This window comes from Chelonoidis abingdonii, chromosome 23 (genome assembly GCF_003597395.2).
Source record: "Chelonoidis abingdonii isolate Lonesome George chromosome 23, CheloAbing_2.0, whole genome shotgun sequence".
Classification (NCBI taxonomy): domain Eukaryota; kingdom Metazoa; phylum Chordata; order Testudines; family Testudinidae; genus Chelonoidis; species Chelonoidis abingdonii.
The window spans coordinates 20,662,786-20,675,691 of record NC_133791.1 but is presented as its reverse complement, the minus strand read 5'-3'; the positions used below and the strand labels follow the sequence as shown (position 1 = coordinate 20,675,691).

The following is a 12,906-nucleotide window of genomic DNA, read 5'->3' as shown; positions in this document are numbered from 1 at the left end:
TCTGAGCACCTTCTGTTAGTGCATTAACCCATGTAACTTCACCACTTGTTTGCTTTCTCATCCTCTTATAGGGGGACAGAGAGAGCGATCATGTAGAAGAATCATAGAATCATAGAAGATTAGGGTTGGAAGAGATCTCAGAAAGTCATCTAGTCCAACTCCCTGCTCAAAGCAGGACCAACCCCAACTAAATCATCCCAACCAGGGCTTTGTCAAGCTAGGCCTTAAAAACCTCTAAGGATAGAGTTTCCGCCACTTTCCTAGGGAACCCATTCCAGTGCTTCACCACCCTCCTAGTGAAATAGTTTTTCCTGATATCTAATCTAGACCTCCCCCACTGCAAATTGAGACCATTGCTCCTTGTTCTGTCATCTGCCACCACTGAGAACAGCCGAGCTCCAGCCTCTTTGGAACCCCCCTTCAGGTAGTTGAAAGCAGCTATCAAATCCCCCCCTCACTCTTCTCTTCTGCAGACTAAACAAGCCCAGTTCCCTCAGCCTCTCCTCATAGGTCTTGTGCCCCAGTCCCCTAATAATTTTCATTGCCTTCCGCAGGATCTCTCCAATTTGTCCACATCCTTTCAGGGTGTGGGACAAAACTGGACACACTACTCCAGATATGGCCTCACCAGTGCCAAATAGAGGGGAATAATCACTTCCCTCGATCTGCTGGCAATGTTCTAGGAGCAGGATTTTATAATTGTACTATGAGAATTAATGTACAATTTGAAAAGGCTGGATTTTGGTTTTTAGTCTATTGCTGCTGTGGATAGCTGCCAGAATTAAAGGCAGCTTGTCTGGCCAATCTTTTCCGGTGTAGTTTACTACCTTCCACAGCACTTCCTTAATGGTGCAGTCAGGGCCGGCTTTTTAAGCGGGCCCCGCACCCTAAAGAAGAGCGCCTAACTTAGGTGTCTTTTTAATTTTTACTCACCTGGCGGCGCTCCAGGTCTTCGGCGGCATTTTGGTGGCAGGTCCTTCAGTGCTGCCAAAGACCCAGAGCGAGTGAAGGACCCATCGTTGAAACCATTTGAATCGGGCCCTGCACTTCTTAAAGCCAGCCCTGGATCCAGTTCATGCGCTCCACGTGACCTGAGGATTGGGGTCAATATGATGTATGAAATTTCTGCTTGATTCCTAAAGCTTGTAACATTGATGTATAAACCTCTCCCACAAAGGCCCCCCCACCCCATTATCAGAATCTATTATTTCAGGGGTACCATACCTACACACCACCTCATTAAAAAACTTCTTAGCTACCACATTGGTGCTATTAGTTTTAGTAGGAACCCATGATGCACCAATGGAGGCTCAGGCTCTGGCATAGAGTTTAGATTGATTTTATTGACAAGTTGCCAAGAAGTAAAAATGGATTCCCAGTCCTGCCAAAAAAATTTTGTGTGGCCTTGGGCAACTCACTTAGCCTCTCTGCGCCTCAGTTGCCCATCTGTAAAATAAGAATAATACACTTCCCCCCTTCACAGAGGTGTCGTGAGACTAAATCCATTAAAGGTTATGAGGTGTTCAGATACTGTGGTGATAGGGACCCTAGGGGTTACTAGGTTTCTTATCAGAGTGTTTTGCCTTTTCCTTTTGTATCGACCTCTGTTTAGTCTATCATGTTTAGTCCTGTGGCTAGTAAGTGTCTGGTACATTTAATCCAGAGTAGGAATAACTATACCCTTAGTTAAAGGGTCATGCACCATCATGGATTGATTTCTTTTCTTAATTGTTCCACTATTCCTCTGGATTTGGGAAAGATTTTGAAGAGCTGCTCACATTTAGACCTGATTGTGATGATTGATGAGTGCCTTATCATCTTGTTGACAGTTATTCAAATAAGCTTCATTTCTTTGTGACCACAGAATGCCATCTTAAATCAGAGCCATATCACTTTGCAATTATAGGTCTGATTGTGTGGCACAGACTGACACTGTATTTAATACTTTTAGTGTAATGGCGAATATATGACTTGTGCATGTTTTCCTTCTTTGTATACTCCCTAGCATGGTGTCTAATGAGAATACCCATTTGAAGTATTTCTCTATTCAATTCTGTAGATCCGAATCCGGGATCCAAACCAGGGGGGCAAGGATATAACAGAAGAAATAATGTCTGGAGGAGGCAGCAGGAACCCTACGCCTCCCATTGTTAGACCCACCCCCACGCCTACCCCTCCTCAGGTAGTAAGATGATGAGCTCTGGTAATGTCAGCCTTTTGTCATTAATGTCTGCTGAACTTTGCTGTTTGCTGTAGCCACTTACTGCATTTTCCATTCACACTAGGTGCATCATCACCTCAGGTATCTAAATAGTCCTTTCATAAATAGGCCATTTAAAGGTTATTGTTAGCCAGTTTTTGGTAATTTTTTGACAAGCCCATATTCAGAGAAGAGTTGCTGTTACAGACTTCCTAAACAGCTTTTGCATGGCATTGTCAGGAGCTGTTTTTAAACATTGTTACAGTAACTGCTTTGTTTCTAAAAGAAAGATCAAGAACAGAGTGGAGAAGGTGAGCTGATAATGGAAGATGGTTGGAAGGCAGACCTGCTCAATGCCAACTTTGCGTCAGTCTTCTCACAAAAAATAACATGGGACTGGATGACTAGTGAATTTACGATAGACAATATAGGGGAAGGGATGCAGATCGGGATACGTAAAGGACACGTCAGAGATGTTCTGACCAATTTGAATGAATTCAAATCAGTGGGACCTGATGCTATTCACCTGATGGTACTGAAGGGGTTAGCTGAAGAAATCTCTGTGCCACTGGTAACAATATTTGCAAACTGATGGAGAGGTCCCGGAAGACTGGAGAAGGGCAATATAGTGCCCATCTTTAAAAAGGGGAAAAAGGAGGGGCTGGGAAACTATAGACCAGTCAGCCTGACTCTGATATCTCGAAAGCTACTAGAAGAATGTATAAAACATTTAATTTGTGAATACTTGGAGGATTAAGGGGTAAGCTCTAGCAGCGAATATGGATTTACCAAGAACAAATCATGTCAAAACAGCTTGATTTCCTTCTTTGACAGAGTAACTGGTTTGGTGGATAGGGGAATGCGGTGGACATAATATACTTGGACTTCAGCAAGGCTTTTGACACAGTCCCACATGACATTCTGATAAATAAACTGGAGAAATGCAGACTTGGCAGAACTACCATTAAGTGGATATATAATTGGTTAAACAACCACAAACAAAGAGTAACTATTCATGGAATGATGTCAGATTGGAGGGAGGTTCTGCAGGGATCTGTTCTGGATTTGGTATTGTTTAACATCTTTATTAATGACCTGGATGTAGGAATAGAGAGCATACTGATGAAATCTGCAGATACACAAAGTTGGGGGAAGGGGCAGGAGGGTGGGGGTTGGAGAATTGGGTTATAGATAGAGCCCTACCAAATTCTTGGCCATGAAAAACACATCACAGACCATAAAATCTGGTCTTTTGTGTACTTTTACCCTGTGCTATACAGATTTCAAGGGGAGACCAGCGTTTCTCAAACTGGAGGTCCTGACCCAAAAGGGAGTTGTGGGGGTGGAAGGTTGGAAAGTTATTTTAGGGGGGTCACGGTACTGCCACCCTTACTTCTGCAGATTCTTCAGCACTGGGTGGCCAGAGGGTGGTGTCTCTTAGCCAGGTGCCCAGCTCTGAAGGCAGCACCCCACCAGCACGAGGGCAGAAGTAAGGCCATACCGTACCATGCCATCTTTACTTCTGTGCTGCTGCTGGTAACAGTGCTGCCTTCAGAGCTGGGCTTCCAGCCATCAGCTGCTGCTCTCCACCAGCCCAGCTCTGAAGGCAGTGCCGCCGCCAGCAGCAGTGCAGAAGTAAGGGTCACAGTACTAAGCCCCCCACCCTCCCACAATAACATTGTGACATCCTCTCCCCTCCCCCCCCTCCGCTTTTGGGATAGGACACCTACGGTTTCAACACCATTAAATTTCAGATTTAAATAACTGAAATCGTGAAATTTACAATTTTTAAAATCCTATGACCATGAAATTGACCAAAATGGACTGTGAATTTGGTAGGGCCCTCATTATAGACAACAAAATTAAATTCAACAAAGACAAATGTAAGGTGCTACACTTAGGGAAGAAAAACCAAATGCATAAATATAGAATGGGAGATAACTGGCTTGGCAGCAGCACTGCTGAGAAGGATCTGGGAGTTGTGGTGGATCACAACCTCAACAAGAGTCAGTAATGGCATGTTGTTGCAAAAAAAGCAAATGCAATTTTAGAATGCTGCGACGGGATCCTCGGTTCAACCTGGGACTGCTGTGCCTCCTTTTTCCACTATTCTGGGTGGTCTGTCTCAGTGCCTTACTGGTGGCAAGCAGCAAACCCCTTTAGTTGCTGTTACTACTCAGTGCAAGCACATGTGGAGCCCCACACCCACCAAGATTGCATGAATGATCCCCGAGCCAAAACCCTTTCTTGAGCAATGCAGGTTTATTAATTGGGTTCACCACTTCGTCAATAGAAAGTGGACATACACCAGCCTTAGTAACCTGAGCAGATTTACCAAGCACTTCAGTCAAACTCACTGGTAAGGATAAACATTAAAATAAGTGTATAGATTACAAAAAGGTAGATTTAAGTGATTATAAGTGATAGGCAAAAAGTCAGAGTTAGTTATCAAAGAAAACAAAATAAACACATAATCTAAATCTTAAATCTGTAAGACATTAGGCAGTATGTCAGTCAAGCGGTTTTCTTAGCCATTTCTCAGATGTTACAGTTCATAATGCTCAGGTTTCACCCTTGAAACCTGGGCCAGTCTCCTCTGTTGGAGTCTTCAGTCTTCTGAGTGTTATTGTTGCTTGCAGTGAAGGTGAGGGGGGGGAAGGAGAGGGGAGAGAAAAGGCAAAGCATGAGGCCACTGTGTTCTGTTTTATGCCCTTATTCCTTGTGCTTGGAAAACATAAGTCCAGGCATATCTGGTGGGCATTGCTGAGTCACCAGGCAAGCCTGAGCAATTCCCCTGATGTGGCCTTGTGCAAGTGAGTCACTGAATTGTAACTCCCTTGCTGGAAAATGGCTGTGGATTGTTGTTCGAAACCTGTTCACGCATTGGTTAGCGTCCTTATTCTTGTCTCTGGGGATCTAATATCTGGGCATTTCCCCAGCTCACAGCATATTTTAATGACAACCATAAAACTCAATCTCATAATTTCATATGCAACAATGATTATGCATATTTAGAAAGAACAACAGCATTTAGCAGATCATAACCTTTCCCATAATACCTCACATGTCATGCTTTATTTGAAATATCACAGTTTTATATAAATGATGAATATGAGGTTTATAGGGCGCTCCCCTAAGGTATAGAGTGTCACAGATGCATTAACAGAGGCATTGCTTTTAAGCCATGGGTGGTGATAATACTGCTCTACTCGGTGCTGGTTAAGCCTCAGCTGGAGTACTGTGTTCAGTTTTGGTCACCAGTGCATAGAAAGGATGTGTAGAAACTGGAAAGGATCCAGAGGTGAGCAACAGAGATGATCAAAAGGATGGAATGTAAGCCATATGAGCAAAGGCTGAAGGAACTGGGTTTGTTTATTTTGGAAAAGAAGAGATTGAGATAGTGGTCTTCAAATACTTGAAAGACTGCCATAAAAAAGATGGAGAAAAATTGTTCTAGCTTGCCACAGAGTGCAGAACAAGAGGTAATAGGTGCTAACGACAGCATAACAGATTTAGATTAAACTTCCTAACTGTAAAAACAGCAAGACAATAGAACAGACTGCCTAGGGAGGTTGTGGAAGTTCCCTTACTGGAGGTTTTCAAAAGGAGGCTGGATATCTACCTGTCTTGGATGGTTTAGACATAACAAATCCTGTATCTTGGCAGAGGATTAGACTAGATGACCCTTGCAGTCCCTTCTAACCCTATGGTTCTATGATTCTACTCTATACAGAAGAATCTTGTATTTTTTATATAAAAATGTGAGTATTCCACTGAAGCACTATAAAGGAGAGAAAAGTCTATATGGCACATTTATACTGAATTAATTTGTGCTGTCAACTATATGCTTTAATATATTCTTGCAGTGTGACCAAGTTAACTTTCCTGTGGGAATCTTTACATAAGAATTTTCCGACTCCTATGTGTATATATTCTCAACCCTAAAATCACACTTTGTTGTTAACGAAGGAAAAAGAATAAATATCCTAAACGGACCCTTCTCACTGCTCTCTTGATTTCCTCAGTAAAAAGTCAGCTGTCCAGCTTCCAATTGTTCTACCCGCTTGATTCTCCCTACCTCGATTTCATGTGAATAACCCACTGCCAGGGAGTGAAAATGACATTGATCTGATGTCCAGGGCTTGCTCCATTCAGCCTCAAATCAAGGCCAGAAGAGAATTGTTAGACCAAATTTCAGACTGGTGGCTCTGTTAGTATCAGCAAAAAGAACAGGAGTACTTGTGGCACCTTAGAGACTAACAAATTCATTTGGGCATAAGCTTTTGTGGGCTAAAACCTACTTCATCAGATGCAGGCAGTGGAAAATACAGTAGGAAGATATATATACACAGAGAACATGAAAAAATGGATGTTGCCATACCAACTGTAACAAGACTACAAGTTGTTGGGTTTTTTCCTCCTGCTAATAATAGCCCTCCTTAATTGATTAGTCTCATTAGAGTTGGTATGGCAACACCCATTTTTTTCATGTTCTCTGTGTATATATATCTTCCTACTGTATTTTCCAATGCATGCATCCAATGAAGTGGGTTTTAGCCCACGAAAACTTATGCCCAAATAAATTTGTTAGTCTCTAAGGTGCCACAAGTACTCCTGCTCTTTTTGTTAGACCAAAAAATCTCGGTAGCCCTGACATGTATTTGAAGTCCGTATTGTAATGAACTGCCATGGCTAGAGGTGTATCCTTTATACTGTTGAAAAATGACTTCTTTCCCTTCACCTGCTCTCTTGCACATGTGCAGCATACAGCTCTGAAGCATAGGGAGGGGATGTCTCCCTGCTCTCCTGCTAAAATCAATGCTGGGAAGAAAAGCTAATTCTCTTTTTAGTGCTGGTTCCAGTTTAGGGAATAGACCAGAGACATAGCCTGATCATCTCTCTGTCAGGGGACCAAGTTTTCAATTTCTCTATGCTGTCAGAAGCAGCAGCTGCAGCCTCTCAATCTCTCTCCGCTTACTGGAGCGCTCCTTGGCTGGCCAACTATTGCTCATCCACACTGTAGGCATATTCAGCTCATCTCCCTCCCTCCAGCTGGAGGTTAGTGGGATTGGAAAGAAATCTTTCGAACAAGTTCCCCGCTTAGGAGCTGGCAGTCTGTCAGCATCTGTTCCTTCCTCCTCCTCTCTCTCTTTTTGGAACTTGCACTGGCTGTCCCCAATATCCTCCCCAGCTGCTAAGACTCAGTGTTCCACCCACCCACCTTGTTAGTTTCTCAGATCAGGCAAACAGGGAGAATTATCTTCACTGCAGCAACTCTTGGACTTTTAGTAGCAACTGTCTGTGTTGCTGCTGCTTCTCCCCATGTCATCCTAGATCCTTCTTTCTATCAGGAAGTGCAAGCAGGGCCCATTAAACCAAGCACTGCTAAATTTGCATTTATTTAGAAGGTTGGAGGGGGAACAAGAATGAGGTTTTCCTTTTTTTGAGGGTATTTTTAAATTGACAAAGTTTTGTGGCGGGGGAAGCCATAAGACTCCCATGACATCAGTGACCTTTGAAACGGCTAAATGAGGACTGGCTGAAATTTTCCTTTTTCCCCTTCTTCCACCATTTTCCTTCAAGAATTTCAGGATGTGGGAGAAGTGTAAAATTAACATGCTAGGACACACAGATCTGGAACAGTGCTAGGAAATGGCCTTTAACATGGGGTTTTAAGTGGAGTTAAACTGGTGGAAAATATCCTGACTTCAGGAGAAATAAATGCTAAAAAAAAATGTTTTTGTTCAGTTAGGCTGAGATAAAAGTATAAGCTGGCTCTCATGCGTCCCATCCCATGCTCCATCTCAACACATGGGACTGTCATGATGTCCGTCCCAGGCTCCATTTTAACACATTAATTTTTGGGTGGGATACTGAGATCACAGGATTAAATGTATCAATAAACTTGCAATTTGGAGCCGTAATGTTGAAATAAAATATGATCATGGCCCCAAACTCTGCCCTTTGGTGGTACAGAAGGGAAGCAAACTGCCCGAAGAGAGCAATTGACAATTCTCCTGATTTAAGAAAATGCCCTAGTGGCCTAAAACTATGGTAGCTGGGACTATAATACCTTCATTTTTTCCACACACCTCACAAAATGTACGTCGAGACTACCCGCCGGATCGGCAGGTAGCAATCAGTTTATTGGGGATCGATATATTGCGTCTCATCTAGCGCGATATATCGATCCCCGAACGCGCTCCTGTCGACTCTGGAACTCCACCAGGGCGAATGGCAGTAGTGGAGTCGACAGGGGGAGCTGCGGCCATCGATCCCGCACCGTGAGAATGGGAGGTAAGTCAAAATAAGATACTTTGACTTCAGCTAAGCTATTCCCGTGGCTGAAGTTGCGTATCTTACATTGACCCTGCCCCCTAGTGTAGACCAAGCCCAAGTGTTCCGAGTAGGAGGGGAAAAGGGGCAGAGCATTCTGTGCTCTAACCAACTGAGCATTTCCATGGGGACTGTTCAGACTAACACAATTCAGAGCGTTGATAGCCTATTCTAAGTTAAGCTGGGGGTTAGTTCTTCCCTCCGGCAGCCTCAGGATTAGAGGAGCAGGAAGGTGGCTTAAAGGTTTTGCTGGACCTGGTGGTCTGGTCCTCAGAGCATTCTGCATGTACGATCTTTTCCTGTAGCTCATAGTTTTGCAGGAATACTGTAGACACCAGCTAAATAGCTTTGGAACTAATGGGAAGGAGGTGGGGAGGGGGGACAGACGACACAATATGCACACAGGTATGTTTTATAATGGTATTCCTATAGAACAAACAAAGAGATGCTGATACTGTTAGTGATTATTTCACTTCTTGCTGTCTAAGAGATGCTGATGCTACTTTGTTGATTATGTTGCTTCACCAGGAAGTATGACTCAGCTAATGAGTTGCGTGGACAATGGATTCTGGAAAGAGACATTGTAGTGCTTAGGTTATTATCTTATACTGTCAGGTCACTTTGCTGCATTGAATCAGCTCCTGCTAGACACAGGGAATCAGCTTTACTAATTGCATGTTATCTAAAAATAAGTCTTCCCCTAAACAGATTTATTGAAAGCATGATATAAGGAGTTGTCTAGATGAGGGTTTCTTAACTTGCAAGTCAGGACCCAAAATTGGGTCTCCGAAATGTTTCAAAGAGTTGTGTGGCAGCAGGGCTATAACCAGGGTACGGTGAGCGGGGCAGCTGCCCAAGGCGCAACGTTTGGGGGTGGGGGGGAGGGAAATGGTAGGGGGCAGAGCCCTGCAGAAGGCATGGTATTGCCACCCTTCTGCACTGTTACTGCCTTCAGCACTTTCCAGCCCTTTCTTTTCTCTGGCCGTCCAGCTCTGAAGGCAGCACTGCCGCCAACGTAAGCACACAAGTAAGGGAGACAATACCAGGTATAATACAGCATGGCGGCTGCTCCAAGCACTGCAATCTCTGAGGTCCCAGCACCACTCAGGCTGGGTAGGCCAAACTTGAGTGAGTGGCATTGCAACCTCATGAACCAGGTCACACCTCCACTCTCACAAATTTGGCCAGTTCGAGGGGCAGGACCTAACCTGAGCGGTGCCTCAACCCTAGAGGTTGCAACGCCCGGAGCGGAGAGCCAAGCCGAGCCAGCTCCACAACACAACCTGAAGGAGCTGTCACTGTGGTGTGAGTGTGGGGCAGGACATAATCCTCTGGGGGACAGGAACCAACCAAAACCACTCCAGGGCTTCCACCCCCTGGCTATTTATTGGATCACAACAGGCCATGAACATTTACAAATTAGTCCTGAGCCCTAAAAGGTTGAGAACCACTGGTAAGTTTTTTAAATTTTAAAAAGAAGAACATAAGAACGGCCGTACCGGGTCAGACCAAAGGTCCATCTAGCCCAGTATCTGTCTACCGACAGTGGCTAATGCCAGGTGCCCCAGAGGGAGTGAACCTAACAGGCAAATGATAATATCTCTTCTTGCCATTCATCTCCACCTTGACACAGAGGCCTAGGGATACCATGTCCTTACCCATTCCTGGCCCAATACCATTATGGACTTAACCACGATTTATCCAGTTCTCTTTTAAAGGCTGTTATAGTCCTAGCCTTTACAACCTCCTCAGTAAGGAGTCTCAAGTGACTTGCGCTGCATGAAGAAGCACACTCCTTTTATTTGTTTAACCTGTGCTATTATTCATTTGGGGACCCTAGTTCTTTGTATAATGGAATAGTAAATAATCTTTCTTATCCACTTTCTCCCAGATCACTTTCTAATTTATTACTCTATCATATCCCCCCTTAGTCTCTCTTTTCTAGCAGAGAGTCTAGCCTCTTTTCTTTCCTCATATGGGACCCTCTCCACTAATCATTTTAGTTGCCCTTTTCTACCTTTTCTAGTGCCCCGTGATATCTTTTTTGAGGTTAGAGAGACCACATCTTAACAGTATTGAGATCTGGCATATATGGATATAGATAAGGCAAGTTGATATATTCTCAGTCTTATTCTTCTTCCCCTTTTATGATTTCCTAACCAATCCGTTTGATTTGACCGCCTCGCACAGTGCACACGTGAATCTCTCAGAGAACTGTCCATGATGATCAAATCTTTTTCCTGATTGTTATAGCTAAAAAGCCGTCATATTGTAGTCTAGTGGGTTATTTTCCATGGGCATTACTTTATTTATCATTACACATAAAATTTCTTCCCTTTTTCATGCCCAATCACTATAGTGTTGCTGAGATCTTTTTGAAGTCTCTCACAGCCTGTTTTACTTCTTAACTTCGTTGAGCAGTTTGATTCGCTGCAAACTTTGCCACCTCACTGTTATCCCCTTTCTCCGATCATTTATGAATAAGCGTTGACTAGATTGTCCTAGCCTGACCTGGGAAACATAGTTACCCTCTCCTTCTGAGAATTTACCATTAATTCCTACCCTTGTCCCTGGCTTAACCAGTTCTCAAACCATGACAGGACATCACTTTTATTCGATGACCGCTTAATTTATGTAATGAGTCTTTGTGAGGACTTTGTCAAAGGCTTTACTGAATCTAAGTCCACTATGGTCCATGATCCCCCTGTCCACCTGTTTGTTGACCCTTCAAAACTCTAATCGCATTAGTAGGGACCGATTTTCCCTTACAGAAACCGATGTGCTATTTCTCAACAGTTTGTTTTTTTTTTTTCCCCCCCAATTTTTGGGTTGGTTTTTTTTCTGGGGGACAAATTTTTTTTTTTTTATTCTTAACTAGCAGTTTTGTTAATTTGCCGAACATTGGTACCGACGTTAGACTACGGTTTGGAAGCCGGTCTCCTCTCAGCAGCCCTTTTTAAAATATTGGTGTTACATTAGGCTAACTTCCAGTTTTGGGTACCGAAAGCCATTTAAGGCATTAAAACCTTAGTGTATAGTCCACAATTTCACATCTTAGTTCTTCAAACTCTGGGTGAAATCCATCTGCTCACTTGACTTGTTCATCTTGAGTTTATCCATTAATTCTAAACACCTCCTTAGTGACACTTCAATCTGTGAGCTTCTCAGTTTGTCAACCTACAAAACCGGCTCAGCGTTTGGAGAATTCACCTAACATCCTCAGCGTCATGAAAGACTGAAGCAAAGAATTCCATTTGTTCATCCACAATTGCTTTCTCATCTTTAAGCGCTCCTTTTGTATCTCGTCATTCAAGGCCCCATGGTTGTTTAGCAAGCTTTCTGCTTCTATTTACTTAACACATTTTGTCTACCTTTGAGTTTTTGGTTCGCCATTCTTCCTACCTCCTCTTTGCTTTGTTTGATTTACACTGCTCTGCCTTAAGCTGGCACGTTTTGCTCCTTTCTATTTGCCTCACTAGGATTTGACTTCAACTTTTTAAAGGAAGTCTTTTTATCTCTCACTGCTTCTTTTACATGGTGGTTAAGTCACGGTGGCTCTTTTTTAGTTCTTTTACTGTGTTTCTTAATTTTGGGTATACATTGAAGTTGGGCCTCTATTATGGTGTCTTTAAAAAGCGTCCATGCAGCTTGCAGGGATTTCACTTTAGTCTCTGTACCTTTTAACTTTTGTTTAACTAGCCCCCTCATTTTTACATAGTTCCTCCTTCTGAAATTAAATGCCACAGTGTTGGGCTGTTGAGATGTTCTTCCCACCACAGGGATGTTGAATGCTCTTGTATTACGGTCACGATTTCCAAGTAGTCCTGTTACAGTTGCCTCTTGGACCAGCTCCTGCGCTCCACTCAGGATTAAATCTAGAGTTGCCTCTCCCCTTGTGGGTTTTTGTACCAGCTGCTCCACGAAGCAGTCATTTAAAGTGTCGATAAATTTTATCTCTGCATTTTGTCCTGAAGTGAAATGTTCCCAGTCAATATGGGGATAATTGAAATCCCCCACTATTATTGAGTTCTTAATTTTGATAGCCTCTCTAATCTCCCTCAGCATTTCATCATCACTCTCACTGTCCTGGTCAGGTGGTCGATAATAGATCCCTAATGTTATATTCTTATTGGAGTATGAAATTTCTATCCATAGCGATTCTATGGAACATGTGGATTCGCTTAAGATTTTTACTTCATTTGATTCTTCATTTTCTTTCACATATAGTGCCACTCCCTGCCCCTCCCCACCCCTCACCCCATGCACCACCTGTTCTGTCCTTCCCATATATTTTGTACCCCGGAATGATTGTGTCCTGTTGATTTCTCTTAGTGATTCCTATTATATCAATATCCTCCTTTATCACAAGG

General features: G+C 43.2%; 1 protein-coding gene across 22 annotated transcripts in view; it reads left to right on the top strand.

Moving 5' to 3' along the window:
* EIF4G3 (eukaryotic translation initiation factor 4 gamma 3) overlaps positions 1-12,906 on the top strand; it is a 499,287-nt gene that overhangs the window by 300,598 nt on the left and 185,783 nt on the right. For all 22 annotated transcript variants that reach the window (XR_012654775.1, XM_075060289.1, XM_075060273.1 and 19 more), the window contains one exon: positions 2,060-2,182. Coding sequence is in view for 21 of the 22 variants with exons in the window: in XM_075060289.1 (XP_074916390.1) it covers positions 2,060-2,182 (123 nt within the window). In the remaining variant the exon portion in view is untranslated. The remainder of the gene's footprint in view (positions 1-2,059; positions 2,183-12,906) is intronic.